At 43.2% G+C, this 15,615-nt stretch overlaps 2 protein-coding genes across 3 annotated transcripts; both read left to right on the top strand.

The window, feature by feature from the left end:
• Nucleotides 1-875: 875 nt before the first annotated feature.
• Nucleotides 876-10,307, top strand: LOC118098126 (leukemia inhibitory factor receptor). Of its 2 annotated transcripts, XM_035141608.2 has the most exons (17): nucleotides 876-1,125; nucleotides 2,175-2,326; nucleotides 3,070-3,223; nucleotides 3,318-3,602; nucleotides 4,748-4,868; nucleotides 6,017-6,150; nucleotides 6,320-6,465; nucleotides 6,547-6,700; nucleotides 6,897-6,958; nucleotides 7,348-7,573; nucleotides 7,649-7,807; nucleotides 7,899-8,000; nucleotides 8,078-8,251; nucleotides 8,613-8,741; nucleotides 8,836-8,929; nucleotides 9,000-9,066; nucleotides 9,259-10,307. In XM_035141608.2, exons 1-17 carry the CDS (start codon nucleotides 1,029-1,031, stop codon nucleotides 9,724-9,726), a joined length of 2,724 nt encoding a protein of 907 aa, XP_034997499.2. In that variant the 5' UTR covers nucleotides 876-1,028; the 3' UTR covers nucleotides 9,727-10,307. The 2 variants fall into 2 exon arrangements, with proteins under 2 accessions (XP_034997499.2, XP_034997500.2); XM_035141609.2 differs by lacking the exon at nucleotides 2,175-2,326 and having other exon boundaries at nucleotides 877-1,125.
• A 1,136-nt stretch (nucleotides 10,308-11,443) lies between these two features.
• On the top strand, nucleotides 11,444-15,224 carry june (JunE proto-oncogene, AP-1 transcription factor subunit). Its single transcript, XM_035183968.2, has 2 exons — nucleotides 11,444-11,578; nucleotides 12,987-15,224. Exon 2 carries the CDS (start codon nucleotides 13,176-13,178, stop codon nucleotides 14,199-14,201), a length of 1,026 nt encoding a protein of 341 aa, XP_035039859.1. The 5' UTR covers nucleotides 11,444-11,578; nucleotides 12,987-13,175; the 3' UTR covers nucleotides 14,202-15,224.
• The last annotated feature ends 391 nt before the right edge of the window (nucleotides 15,225-15,615 follow it).

The raw sequence follows: 15,615 nt of genomic DNA, 5'->3' as shown, positions 1-15,615 counted from the left end.
ATCATCAGATAAATAAATAAAACCAAACTGATCAGAAACACTTGAACAAACATCAGTGAGATAAGAACGGGCTGTAAGGTTCGACCATGTCCTGGATGTAGACTGGACCCGATCCGTTCACAGCACGGAACGCAATCTTATTCATGTTTGACCCTCATGTCCGTCTGTTGTCCAGCTTCCCCCTGACTCCTCCTCTCCTCCTCTCCTCCTCTCCTCCCACTCAACCTTACTCCACTTCCTGCCTGGTTTCCATGTCAACAACTCCCCACAGAGCTGAGACCCCTCCCTCTGGTTTTTGAGGGTTATCTTACCCCTTGAGGCGGAGCCACAAGGGGAAGTGGTTGAAATCTTCCCATAAGAATTGGCACATCCCTTCAAGAAGTTGTTACATCACCATTAGTTGACAAAAGTTTTGTGTAAATGTCATTGTAATAACATTGTTGAGATCTTAAATAAACCAACGCTATTGTTTGCAGTTACTAAAGTGACAAACCTATAATATCCAAATAACATCAATGCTAACGCAGGTGAATCAATGACAGTTGAAAGTGAAAAGCTTGCTGCTCATCAGTTCACGTATGAATCAACAGCTTCAGGCTGCGAGCAGCGGTCTGGAGGCAGCCTGCCAGGAGGCTCTGTTATTAGAGGAGTCACTTCGCTGCTTCAGGCTGAGGAGTAGGAGGAGAAAACATCAAACTCATGGTTTAAGGTGGAAACGTTTCTTCTTCTCTGTTGATTTAAGAAACTCTTTAAGAAGTTGCACAGATTCCTGATGTTTCTCTTTCGTTCTTCTCTGAACAAAGATCCATTTCCAAGTTAAAACATACATGTCCACACTTGCAGTGACTCATCATTGCCAGACAGTAGAGTTCTTTGGAAGGGGAGTGTTGTGTGAGGAAGTAACGTGACTTCTTCTTTCTGTGTGAGATCCACAGCAGCAGATTCCCTTTGACAGGCTTTTCTCTATCTCTCAGGAAGTGGATTTAAATGAAGATACAGCTGGATGAACAGATGTTTTCTGCTCTGTGATGAAAACTGAGTCTGTGACCAGGATTATCATGATCCCATTCATTCTGCTCTCATTGTTCTGCCACAGCTCACAGGATGGAAACACAGGAGAACAGGGTGAGTAACAATCATCATTAACCTGTGATAACTTCATCAATTACTCAATCTCATCAAATGACACTTGGTCCGTCCTTAGAAATTGGATTGGAAAACTGGATTCCTGAATCAAAACATTAAGATTCTGACCTGCTGATGGAGCTCAAAGAACAATGAGTTATTACGGTTCATCCTGAGGGAACATGAATGTGTGTAAAACACTTTATCAAGAAGTTTTACTCAACGAGCGTGAACCTGGCGAGGAAACGTCAGCGTGGTTCATCCTGTGGGAACATGAACGTTTGCACTTCATGCTTCATCATCTACACAAAGATAAACTTCTCCGATCACGAACCATTAGCGTCTTTTTATGCTCATAAATGTTGCAAACAGCCACTTAACACAATCAAACATCTATTTCATTATTTCTTAAGTGCTTCTTCAGAACTTTCTCGTCAAAGTCGACCATTGATCTCAAATTTCCATCGATTTTTCTCTGTGGCCACAAACGTCTGATTCCTATAAAACTACGACGTCACTCAGAGCGAATCCTCCTCCAAGATAAATACATTTTAAATGTAGAAATACGCGAAAACAACAATATTATAGAACTAAGTAAACGAAGCTGGTAAAAGATTTGTTTGATTTAAATTGAAAGACAATTTATTGATGCTGACATTGATTATCAAGGCTCAACTTCCTGATTTCCAGAGCTTCAGTCACATCTGGAGTGATGAAGATTTACTAGTAAAGAAATACTTCATTCATTAAACAGATAATCAGGTATATTTAATACTCATTATAAATATGAAACATAATTAGACTCATTTTCTGTCTAAACACCAGTTTTATATGTTTCATGAGAGATTCTGCTGTTGACAAATTAACTAATTAAGACTTCAAATGTCGTCCTATCTGCTAATAAAGTGAAAGTAAACAGTAAATCTATCTAAACTAGTGGCAGCTGCTTCTTCTTGTGAATATCGACACGAGGCCCTGTAGTATCCCAGTAAAGCCACTGGGAGCGCTGTGACGTACAGCTGCTGTGACACTGTCCGTCTGTCTCTCAGTTGTTCTGCATTGTGGACCTAAGAACCTGACGCTGAAGTCATCCGCCCAGACGATCGAGGCGACGTGGGAAGACGACCCATCATGCTCTGCTGGGAATGATGAGCTCATCTATGAGCTGCTGGTTCTTGTCGGAGACGAGCAAGTTCATCACGTACGAACTGATTTGTTTTATGTCACAGTTTCTGAGTTTCACAAAACCCAACCATCCACTGTAAAACAAGATGGACGACTTGTCCTCACCTCCTCCCTCTGATGCCAAATGAAGCCAAAATATCTCAGGGATGGGGGCAGACATCTTGCGTTGGCGCAGTATTTTTCAGCACACTTTTTATATCTCAAAATAACTAGCCTATTGAAACCAAACTTAACGTACCAAAAATGATGTATTTAACCTGTGCTTTCATTTTTTAGTTCGGTCCATGTCCCATCTATAAACATGGAGGAGGCAGGGTTTATAACCTATACTGTAGCCAGCCACCATGGGGCGATCAGGATGATTTGGCTTTACTTTTGGGAACTGTCATGTTGTCCATCTTTATATCATCAAACTGTGAATAAAGACAAAAACACTTCATCAGAAATTCAACTAAAATATCTCAGATTCGAACGCTGCCATCTTGTGGTGATGACGTCATTTACAGTCAGAGTCTGTGGAGTAGTGATCAGGGGATGGAGCTGATACACACGATCGACCTATCATGAGTCAGTCTCAGCTGTCAATCAGTACATTTCATCCCATCTGCTAACATGGAGAAGGTGGGTTTATGACCTCTTCTGCATCTAACCACTAGGGGGAGATCCAGATATTTGGCTTGACTTTTTAGGAGCTATCATGTCGTCCATCTTTATTCACAGATTATGCACTATCACCTTCTAACTTGTAAAATGTTTAAGGATCTCGTTACCGTGACGCCCGACCAGATCGGATCCCCTCACATCTGGGGGTGGACGTCACACGTGGCCTTAGAGTGCGATTCCCATTCGGTCATACTCAGTGTCCGATACAAAAACTACACAAGCCCCAGGAGACAAGAAGAAACCCTCCCAGGTTAAAGTCACACTCTGCTGATCGTAAATATTCACTCTCTGCGACGACGTACTCCACGGAAACGGGTTTCATTGTGATTCTTGTGATTTTACAGGAATGAAAAACTCCAAAGGTCCAGAGGTTTATCCACGAGACAAAGTGTTTGAGGTCGGCAGCAGAGCCACATTCTGCTGTGTTCTGCCAGCAGGAGGAACCTTCAACCACATGTATCTGGTGGGTTATAACAGATCTGATGGGAACATCACACAGATCAACAATCAGACGTATTCACTGACCATCGTCCTGAACCAGCCGTCGCACCCCAGCGGCACTGACGTCAAATGTGAAGCAACAATCCAACACAGGCAAACAGACAATGGAGCTACTGCTTTCATTGGCTGTAAGTAGGATTTATGTTGTGTTTAATCTAAACATGTAACTATGAGCGACAGAGAAACGTCAGGAATCTGTACAACTTCTTGAAAATGTTCTGAATGATGTGTGAGTGTGAACATGAGGAAGTTTCCTCCTTCTCTCCCTGAGCGTCTGTTCTCTGTAACTCTGCTGAGTGGGTTCCATCTCCTGTGAGAAGAACTGACTGAGAGTCAGCTTCAACTGTCACAACCAGCTGCAGCTGAAGACTGAAGCTGAACTGAGATCAGTTAAAAAGACTCTGAAGTTATTAACAACCAGAGTTTATCTCCAATATTCAGCAGGAAACTATTAAACACGAAGAATTCTGAACAGAGTTTGGTGGATTTGTTACAGCAGCAGCTCTTCAGGGTCAGGAAGCAGAGGATCATGGGTAATATCCCCAACAGAGTTAATCATGTGTGGCTGCAGGGGGCGCTGTTACTCAGTAACAGTTACATAGTGTTGGTTTAAATGACAGATCCCAGACTTTAAATTTATCTGAACACAAATCAATTCACTGAAACTATTTATTTTGATTATAGACTCATTTGAAAGAAACAAAGTTTCATGTTAACCTGGAGGTTAATTATGAGAGGTCAAGCAGCAGCAGCATGAGGAGGAGGAGGAGGAGGAGGAGGAGGAGAGAAGGGGGTGTGGTGTCTGGGGGGGAAGAAGGAAAGGGATGTAGCTGCTCCACCAACGCCCTCCCCCACTTCCCTCCCCTCCTTTTCCTCCAAAAACAAAGCGCAGGGTTCCTAAAAACAATTTTTAAATCCACACTATGAAACTTTTCTACCTGAAAGCAGCAGCTTGGTTAAAGTGAGTCTGATGTTTAGTGTGAACATGAGAAAGTTTCCTCCTTCACTCCCTGAATCAATCAATCAAGTTTTATTTGTATAGTCTCATATTCACAAATCCCAGTTTGTCTCAGAGGCTTTAACAAGGTGAGACGTCCTCTGTCCTTAACCTCAGCAAGAGTCAAACTACTAATTCTACTAATGCAAACAAACAACCTGACACAACATATGTGATGTGAGATTTCTACTACGACTTGAACATGTTCCTGAAAACAGGTTCTTCAGTCGACTTTTCACCAGAGCAAAGTAAAACCGTTCTTCTTTTTAAACTCAGACCCTCCTGATGATAAAGACCTTCAGTGTGAAACCAGCGATCTGGAATTAGTGGAATGTCGCTGGACAGTTGGACGAGACACACACCTGCGTAAAGACACCAATTACCAGATTGTTGGAAGGTAAAGTGAATAACATGTTTGTCCTGAATCGTGAGGTTATGGTTTCTATAGCATTAGTTCGTTCATTAGCAGAAAACTACTGACACGACTTCCATGACATCTTGTGGAGGGATATGAATCCAGAAAAACATGCAGATCCAAGAATTATTATTTTATTATTATCAGAAAGGTACAAAGAGATTTGTGTATAAAGATAAGCACGTAAATAAAAACTGTAAAACTGAAGTAGCAGCAAGAAAAATGCACATGAACATAGATAATAAATGAATTATTAGATAAATCCTTTTAACAAATGGTTTCTGCTGATTTAACACAGAACATTTTCAGAGAATATAATGAGAATCATAATGAACAATCTTAGACATATTTAATGGACTGATGGGTCAGAGATCTACTGAGGGAAGTTCTAGCTCAGTGATGTTGAATGTTTAAAGAATTAAATTCAAAAATACATTTTTCAAAATAAGTTATTTGAGTGGTTTAAATTCAGAGAAATGCAGATTTTTCTGTGGTTATTCAGTTTAATAATGTTTGTGTAATCTTGTGGATTATATGTTGTGTAGTATATGTGTTCTGGAAGTTTCCTGGCAGCTGGTGAAAGGAGAACTCAGGCAGCAGCAGAAGGTTTGAATGTAGACTTGATGCATCAAGGAGACCAGGAGGTGAAACAACATACAAACACTAACAGAGCAACGTGAGCAACTGTCTCCACCAAGTCTGAAGATGTCTCCCACAGCCTCCCAGTATATCTCCCTCACCCTGCGTCACCCATGAAGGTCCCTCTCTCTGTTACATGGAGGTGTTTGCATCCTATTGGGCAGTTCAGTGTAAAGTGTGTGTTCATGAATCACATTGTGTCCTCACGTCTGGTGAAACACACAAAGAGTCGGTGTCTCTGTCTGGAGCCTCTGAGTTAGATCTGAACGTCCCTGAGTGAAGACACTACAATGTCCTGTTGGTCCTTTATCTATAACCTGACCTGGGTTCTGCTCAGAGAGAGAAGGAGGATCTGTGGAACCAGACAGGCTCTATTCTCCTGTACAGATAGAATATACACTATACTTAATATATAGTGACATATACTGTAATGTGGGAGGATGGTCAAAAATTCCTCAACAATATGTTTAATGTATTTATCTGTATTTCAGTGCATATGAATGTGATCCGGGGAAATGCACGGGTAAAGAGGACGTGTCAGCTGGTGAGAGGACGTGGACGTTAAAGGCTGAGAATGAGCTGGGGACGGTGGAACTGACGGACACAGCAGACCCGATGAAAAGAGGTGAAATGTTTCTCAAACGAGTCGGTCAACCTTTATTTGGAGGCTCTGGTGGATTCATCTAAAGACACAGTGAACATTAATGAATGATATAACTTTATATTAAATTGAAATCATATTCTCAGACGCAGGTAAAAACCTGAGGAGGAAACTGATTAAAGTTTTGTTTCAGTTCACATGTTGGCTCCAGAGTCAGTGACAGCTTCGACCGTGAATCACAGAGACGTCAGGCTGCAGTGGAGCTGGAAGGTTCAACGCTACAAACATCTCAACGTCACGTGTCAGGTGAACGTCAGCCCCGCTGGAGCTCATGAGCCGGTGAGTGGACAAACAGAGGCTGAGCTCCGGTTGTTCAAGTGAAAACCTTCTGACTTCATCTCGTCTCTGTCGTGTTCACAGAAACCAAACTCTGGAGTCGGTCTTGATTTTGCAGTTTTGATGAACCTGATTCCAAACTGGTCGTATAACGTGACAGTTCAATGTCGAACAACACAACATTCTTCGAAATGGAGCAACTGGAGCTCGCCATTCAACTTCCACACTAAGGGAGATGGTCAGTGTGGAAGAACCTGGTTCACACTTTCATTTTCTTTATCATCCGAGGCTCACATGTTAGCAATTCAAATGTTATATGAATCTGTTTGTAAATAGTTTGGAATCTTTAAGAACGTTAAACTTGAACTAGGTTAATAATACGTCACCTGACTCTGTTTGAAAGTCTGCTCTCTGATTTTCGGTTTGTCCGACAGTTCCAGACGCTCTTGACGTTTGGATGAAGATGAAGGACAATGAGATTTTAATTATCTGGAAAGTAAGTGAGCTGAATCGAAGCTGGAATTCTTTGTAAAATCTTTACAAGTTGTTATTAATGTCTTTATGAATAATTAGAAATAAAAGAAGAAACTTCTGGCTCTAATCAATGATTTAAATGGGACATGTTCATATTCAGGTTGATCATTTAGTTTAAAGTTATATCTTGAAGCCCTGGTTTTGTCAGGGGGCGTGTCAGACTAGTCGCTAGGTGTGCATTATGCAAATGTGGTGTTGTGACATCACAATGATGAGGACGTGTCGTCCTGACGACAGACGAGATGTTTCAGGAGCTTCGGTGTTTTCACAGACTTCGATCTTTTCACTTTAAAAAACTTTGAACACACTAAAGAGTTTTAAAGGTTTTTAAAGGTTCTAACGTTCACACAGATTCTGCTGGAGAACCAGAGTCATGGACACGTGTTGGACTACACAGTGACCTGGTCAAAGATCGAAGGGACAGAACAACACAACACAACCACAGTGACTCACAACCGCGCCACACTCAGTCTGGACACAACCCAACAGTACGTTGTCAACGTTACAGCTCGGAACTTAAACGGCAGCTCGTCCCCATCGACCATCATCACCCCATCGTCATCCTCTGTTGGACTGAGTGAGTTACATTCTTTACATTTAAAATTCAAATGATTGTCAGCATCATCACTGAGGCTGTAAATCTTCATTTCAGACACAAGCTCTCGGATCAAGGGCGGCGGCGGCGGCTTCAATCTGTCCTGGTCCTCCAGTCCTGCAGCGAGCTGCGGCTACATCGTGGACTGGTGGCCGACCTCGGGTCCCTCGATGGTGACGTGGCTCAAAGTGCCTCGAACCAACGTCTTTTTGAGTGGTTAGAAATGTTTGACCTTAAAACAGCTGCACTCATGTGATGCTGCTTTTCTTCGTGTTAAAATACATATTTGCTGTTTCTTTCTCTCCAGAAAACTTCACAGAAGGACAGAGATACTCGATGTCTATATCTGCCTGCACCCGAGAAGCTCCGCTGCTGCTGGAAACCAGAGAGGGCTACGTCAAGGAGCAACGTAAGACCACTCTTTCACTTTCCTGCAGCATCTTTATTCAGCAGTGTTTTACATGTTGACTTGTTTTGCTTTGCCAGGGATACAAGACGACCTCTTTAAAAATTTGACATTGAAACAGAAGGTTTCCGATGTTGAGGTGTCCTGGGATTGGATATCTCTAAAAGAGCAGACAGCTTTCATCCAAGGCTACGTCCTGGAGTGGTTTGACAGTGAAGAGCCGAACAACAAGGCAGTCTACAATGTGAGCACAGGTACTAGAGCGGCCGCTTCCTTTAACACAACAGAGCTCAACGGTTACACAAGTCAAAATCATTTTCTGAATATTTTAACCGTCCAAGGTCGGCTCACCACAGGCTAAGAGACGGTTTTACATTCTCCTGTAGAAGTCTGAATGATATCAACTAGAAAAACGTGTTTTATTCACGTTGTCAAGAAGAAGCCACCAGGGGGCGATCATGACACTTTGGTTTCACTTTTGTGAACGGTCATGTCGTTAATCTTTATTCAGTCTGTGGTCGTGATACATGTTTACTAACCTTTGTGGACATCCTGATTTGATCTCATATCTCATCTTTACAGTTTTATCTCTTTATTTTCTTTCTCTGGGTTCAGACGACCCGACGTCCACCAGCCTCACAGCCTCCGACCTGAAGACCGGCTCGTACACGTTCACAGTGAAGGCTCGGACCGCGCTCGGAGAATGTGGCTCCAAATCGTTAATCGTCACCGTCAATTCACTGAGTACGTTCTCTCCTTTTCACTTGTACTACAGATCCATGGTCTGTAGTAAAACAAAGAGCCTAATGTGATGAAGTCCTGTTTTTGAACTCAACAGCTGATAACCTGATGGAGACCGTGGTCATTTCCCTGGTCGTTGTTTTCAGTCTCCTTACGCTCATCAATGTCGTCTGCTACAGACACTGGGCCTGGTGAGTTTCTGACCATTCTCGGAACGAATCAGTGTTGAGTTTTATTTTCACGTATTGTTTCCTCCACCAGCATCAAACAGAAGGTGTACCCCCCCATCCCGAGGCCCCTGCTGACGGACACGTGGCTCAGATCAACAGTAGGTTCTCAAAATGTCTTAATTTGAGGAAGTTTTCTAATGTCTGACAACAAGCTCACATATCCACACGGTATTGTACAATACGAATGAGTCATGTTACTGAAGGAACAGAAATAGTGGAAGTAACGGTTAGTAGTTGTGTAATGATGAAGCAGAGCCCGTTTCTTTAAATGTGCTCACTGTGTTTGTCAGGGTGAACACAGTCTTCACGTGGATCAGGGTCCCAGTGAGGTGGACATCATGGACGCTCCACAGCTGCTGTGTAAACCGGGAGTGCAGGTCAACCAGAATTTAGTTTCCGCTCCAGCCTCCACCTACCAGCCTCCACCAAACCTCATCTTACCCCCGAGATCAGCCCCGTCTCCGTCAGGTTTACCCTCCTCGTCGTTCAGAGGCGCTTTTAACAACCTGTCCTACCACCTGATGATGCAGACTGAGGATGCACAGCCTCCGGAGGGTCACGCCAACGAATTCCGAGCTCCGACCTTCACCCCCGACCCGGCAGAAGAGGAACCAGAGAGTCACATGACCTGTGTCTTGACTTACATTTCAGTGCCACAGCCAACATCTGATGAACATATGACAAATATCACTGACACAGAAACAAGCAAAACAAGCCTTTCAAAATCCACGAGCTGTTTGAGTTACAGTGAAACTTAAAGTCAGTCACACTCACAATAGTTTGGTTCTTCTTTAATTGGAGGAGAGTGAGAATGAAATGATGTAGAAGACGAGTATAAAAAAGATAAATACATTTATTTAAACAGCACTTTTCAGAAAAAATTCACAAAGTGGTTTTCAACAGAATTACAACAATAAGAACTAGAAATGAGGCAGAAATATTAGACAAATATTCATTTATATCTATTTAGTGTAAAACTAATCTGGGATCACTGAGAGAATCAGAATCCAACACATCTATGATGCTTTGATAGTTGTGGGAGGAGCTGGAGCCAAACCCTGCTGACATTGGTCGAGAGGCGGGTTCACATTCCTCCGTCAAGGCCCATCAGTCCAATACATCCGATTTATTTAGAATCAAGATCCACCAAAGAAACAAACTAACGTGCTTCGTCCCTTCAACACATTTCACACAGGAAACATTATTCATGGATTAGAGGGTTTTTCATTAACTTTTACTCAATGTTCGGCTTTATCGAACATATCAAATCCTGACTGATGCACTTTTCTTTATGTCTCCAGGAAAATCTCTGCTTCATTAAAATCCTGCTGAACTTTAATAAACACATGTTTTTATTTGTCACATTTAATCTGAGTGAATCAGACACTTTAATAAAACAGGAGGAAAAAGGGACTAACCTGATTGTTGTTGACTGTTTCTCCAGTGAACACTAGAGGGAGCCAACACTATTCCAGATGAGGAGAAACACAGTGAAGAAAAAGAACTGACGATGAATTTAAAGAACAAAACTAACTAAGTTTTGTGTAAAGTGTGTGACCACTCACTTTGTGACCCCCCTTTAATGGACTGTTTGGGGGTTAAAACTTGGTTTTAGGGTTAGAATTAGGTTTAGGTTCGGTTAAAGGTTAGGGTTCAGTGTTAAAGGTTAAAGGTTAAAGGTTAAAGGTTAAAGGTTAAGGGTTAGGTTAGGGCTAGGCATTTAGTTTGGATGGTTAGGGTTAGGGGCTAGGGAATGCATTATATCAATGAATGTCCTCACCAAGATAACCCTAACCTACCATCATCATCATCTTCATCATCATCATCATCTTCATCATCATCATCTTCATCATCATCATCTTCATCATCATCATCGGTCTGATGACTTGAATTTCAAGTCAGTTTTATGTCCGAGTTTAGCGCCACCTGGTGGACGACATGACAGAGAGAGAGAGAGAGAGAGAGAGAGAGAGAGACAGAGAGAGAGAGAGAGAGAGAGAGAGAGAGAGAGAGAGAGAGAGAGACAGAGAGAGAGAGAGAGGAGAGAGAGAGAGAGAGAGAGAGAGAGAGAGAGAGAGAGAGAGAGAGAGACAGAGAGAGAGAGAGAGAGAGAGAGAGAGAGAGAGAGAGAGCAGAGAGAGAGAGAGAGAGAGAGACAGAGAGAGGGCAGAGAGAGAGAGACAGAGAGAGACAGAGAGAGAGAGAGAGAGAGAGAGAGAGAGAGAGAGAGAGAGAGAGAGAGAGAGAGAGAGAGAGAGAGAGAGAGAGAGAGAGAGAGAGAGAGACATATAGAGAGGGGAGAGAGAGCGAGGGAGGGAGAGAGAGAGAGAGAGAGAGAGAGAGAGAGAGAGACAGAGAGAGAGAGAGAGAGAGAGAGAGAGACAGAGAGAGAGAGAGAGAGAGAGAGAGAGAGAGAGAGAGAGAGAGAGAGAGAGAGAGACATATAAGAGAGAGAGACATATAGAGAGAGAGAGAGAGAGAGAGAGAGACATAGAGAGAGAGGGGGGGAGAGAGAGCGAGAGAGGGAGAGTGACTGTGACTCTCTGACTCATTCAGTCTGATCTCAGATCTGGTTCAGTTGCTTTTCTGCTTCTTCTTCTTCTTCTCTCTGTGAGTATTAACCTTCATCACTTCATCATCATCATCATCATCATGGTTATTATTGTTGTTATTGTTATTACGGACAGACTGAACCTGAAACAACCAACAGGAGGAAGAGAGGTGGAGGTGTAGTATGTGTGGAGCGATGATAGAGGGATGATAGAGCGATGATAGAGCGATGATAGAGCGATGATAGAGCGATGATAGAGGGATGATAGAGGGATGATAGAGAGAGGATGATAGAGGATGATGAAGGATAGAGAGCGATGATAGAGGGATGATAGAGGGATGATAGAGGGATGATAGAGGGATGATAGAGCGATGATAGAGGGATGATAGAGGGATGATAGAGGGATGATAGAGCGATGATAGAGGGATGATAGAGGGATGATAGAGCGATGATAGAGGGATGATAGAGGAATGGTGGAGTTTCTTGATGTGAAGGAATTAATGTTTTTAAAAACTGAGGAGAGAAGAGAATTAAACTGTAACAGCTTCAGTGAAAGTTATTAATTATTAACCTATTATTGTAGACGTCACCTTGTCATTAATGTATGTTTACATGTTATCACTGGATTATTATTAAGAAGAGATGAAATAAGATTAGTTCAAATGAGATTAAGAACCAGATGTTGCTCCAAACTTGATAAATTCCAGTTATATTAACATATTTAATCAGTGTTTAATGTGGAAGCTGCTGGATGTGGAAAAGTATTAAAACACTGACGGTACTTTAATCTTTTAATCAGTTAGATTTTATTACATGATCATAGTTATTGTATTTAACTCTAAAACATTATTTTATAAAGTCACTAAGAAGATAAAACCTCAAAACAGATGAAAACAGCAGCTGTGATTTTTATTTATTACACATATTTTTAGTTTAGTTGTTAATAAATAACATGAAATGTTGGTTTTAATTTTTGTTGCTATGTCGTACGGTGTCCACCAGAGAGCGCTGACAATGTGACCTTTACTTTATATATTGATATTAATGGTCACTAATTTTTACCATATAAATATATATATGTGTGTCTCTGTTTCTGTGTGTGTGTTTGTGTGTCTGAGTGTGTCTCTGTGTGTGTGTGACCTTTGTTGTGTGATGTGTTTTATCTTTATCGGTGAAAGGACAGATTCAGATTTTGTGGCTGTTCAAGGAGGAATATTTATATTTATGTGTATATGAGGTTAGTTGTTGTTTTCCACAATCTAGAGGAAATAAACTCACATCATTGAAAGATATAAGAAAATGTGATGCTTTTGTGACACTGACCTTTAACCTCTGACCTAATACACACACACACACACACACACACACACACACACACACACACACACACACCAGTAGCTCTACTTCCTAATTTACACCTCACTACTCTTTCTCTCTTCTTCTCACACGTGTTTATTTTTCCTGCAGGAACTCGTCCTCTTCGTCTTCTTCATCATCTCCTTCTTCCTTCTTCTCTTCTTTGTTTCTTCTCCTCTTCATCCCACCTTCATCCTCCGGCTGCTGACGTCAGTGGAACATCTCAATCTCCTCTGATATTCAGGTTAATCTAATTATGAAGATTCCCTCTGATACGCTTCATCGTCAGTGACGATCAAGATGGAGACACCTTTCTACCACGACGACTCTCCCGCTGTCTCCGGCTACAGCCACATCGCTGAGTACGAGCGTTACCCAGGAAACAAGATGCTGATGAGTAAGAAGTCCATGTCAGTGGCGGGCAGTCATCACTTCCCCGGCAGTGGCGCCACAGGAGGGAGGGGGGGAACCAGCAACCTGGGGCTCGGCGGGAACAGCTCCCTGATGTCGGCGGTGGCCTCGGCAGCATCTCCGGGGGACATGAACCTGCTGAAGCTGGCGTCGCCCGACCTGGAGCACCTGATCATTCAGACCAATCAGGGACTGGTCACAACCAGCCCCGCGTCCAACTCCACCAACCCCTTCATCTACCGCAACCAGGCTACCAACGAACAAGAAGGATTCGCCGACGGCTTCGTCAAAGCGCTGGCCGACCTTCACAAGCAGAACCAGCTGGTCGGAGGCGGCCCAATGTCCCCGTCCTCGTCCTGCTCCGTCTCCCTGCAGGGGGCCTACCAGAGGAACCTGATGTCCGCCGCTGACCTGCCCGTTTACACTAACCTCAGCAGCTACAATCATGGCCAGATGCCTTATTCTGGAGGGCAGATAGCGTACGTTGGCGGCTCAGGACACGGTGGACCACCTCAGCCTCACACCCGAGGCATGGACGCCCCTCAGACTGTCCCTGAGGTGCCTCACCCATCAGGTGACCCCATGTCCCCTCCCTCCCTCTCCCCGATCGACCTAGAGACGCAGGAGCGAATCAAAGCTGAACGCAAGAAGCTCCGCAACCGCATCGCCGCGTCTAAGTGCCGCAAGCGGAAGCTGGAGCGGATATCGCGGCTGGAGGAGAAGGTGAAGGTCCTGAAGACCCAGAACTCAGACCTGGCCTCCACCGCCTCCATGTTGAGGGAGCAGGTCGCTCAGCTCAAACAGAAGGTCATGAGTCACATCACCAACGGCTGCCAGATCACTGTCAGCTCCGCTACCGCCACCAGGTCTGGAGGAGGAGGAGGAGGGACGGGCAGCGAGGACTCCAGCTGCTGAGGAAGATGGACACAAGGAGAATGAGGTTTCACTCGTGCTCTTGGTCAGAGCGAGCAGAAAGCGAGCAGCTCGGCGTCACCGGACACGAGGACGTTTGAGGGATTTACGCTGCCTGAGAGTCCCGCTAAAACCACTGTCAATCATGGAGCCAGAGGAGGCGGGGCTTGGACAAGGGAGGAGACAGGAGGCGGAACAAACGCCCGACACGAGAAGATGGACTTTACTAAGAAAAGACGGAAAAAAAGACAGATGGAAACAGATTGAATTTAAAGTGACTGTTAAACAGCAAACTGTGTGTGTGTGTGAGAGAGTGTGTAAGTGTGTGTGTGTGTGTGAGAGAGTGTGTAAGTGTGTGTGTGAGAGAGAGTGTATGTGTGTGTGTGAGAATGTGTGTGTGTGTGTGTGTCATTGAATCAGTGAATTCTCATGAAACATAATCAATAGAAGTGAAGTGATGTCATCAGTGAAGTAATCAGATTACATTAGTCAGATTTTTTTAACGCCTCACTTCCAACGGCCCAGACTTAGTTTGTGTTTTGTAATCTGATTACTTTCTTTTCACAGGTAAATAAACAACTGACACATTTGTCTCTTTTTATTTTGACTTTTCCACGAGTGACGTGAGGAGAAACTTTCTGCAGATGAGAAGCAGTCATGTGATCATTGTGTGGATCTGCTGCCCCCTGATTGGCTGATCAGTGCCGCACGCTGACTTCACTCTGCTCAGTTTGAGCCGACTGAAGGATTCCGAGCGTGAAGCATGAACTTTACGTGTCCGTCACGTTTTCTGTTTGACACCAGATTTTCAGTGTCAAAGCAAATATTTCTGATTTTTTACTTGACGTTCATGACGTCTCTATTTTTGTACAAATGTATAAAAGTTGTCGTTGTGAATAAGATCAAATGTGTGTGAACGATCTGATTCGATTAAACTCTTTGTGTCTATTTATCATGAAAGTCTTTTGTTAATTTCCGTCACACTGTGTTAAATGTTTGTGGTAATAATACAAGTGATGAAACCTGCTGCTTGTTTTCTGTCTTTGCTGTCGTGCACGTGATCGTGACTGAACACGTCAGACACGTGAGGGAAGGAAACTGTACAAGACACGTGAAGATTTTACAATCTGCATCTTATTCTTCCTCATGATTCCTGCTTTTGTTTTTACTATAAAATGACAAATGAATGAAATGATGAAATAATCAAATCTGCAGATTTCCATCAGGGTTTTTCCATTTTTATCAGAAACTTAAGTTATTGTTATAAATCCAGATAAATAAATACTATGTAAAACACCTCTGTGTTAGGATCCATGTATGTGGACGGTTACACATTCGGCCATAAGACAAATACATGAGTGGCAGTGGAAACAGCCTCATACACAAGTGAGTGGCTGTCCACATACTTTTGTCCACA

This window comes from Hippoglossus stenolepis, chromosome 18 (assembly GCF_022539355.2).
Source record: "Hippoglossus stenolepis isolate QCI-W04-F060 chromosome 18, HSTE1.2, whole genome shotgun sequence".
Classification (NCBI taxonomy): Eukaryota; Metazoa; Chordata; class Actinopteri; order Pleuronectiformes; family Pleuronectidae; genus Hippoglossus; species Hippoglossus stenolepis.
Note: the sequence above shows the minus strand (reverse complement) of the source record. Positions and strands in the feature narration are given on the sequence as shown.

Excerpts from the sequence above, each read along its gene's own strand:
- LOC118098126 (XM_035141608.2), top strand. The coding sequence starts at position 1,029 with ATGAAAACTGAGTCTGTGACCAGGATTATCATGATCCCATTCATTCTG. Across the intron at positions 8,252-8,612 it reads AGTCTACAATGTGAGCACAG|ACGACCCGACGTCCACCAGC; the intron begins GTACTAGAGCGG and ends CTCTGGGTTCAG. Across the intron at positions 8,742-8,835 it reads CGTCACCGTCAATTCACTGA|CTGATAACCTGATGGAGACC; the intron begins GTACGTTCTCTC and ends TGAACTCAACAG.
- june (XM_035183968.2), top strand. The coding sequence starts at position 13,176 with ATGGAGACACCTTTCTACCACGACGACTCTCCCGCTGTCTCCGGCTAC.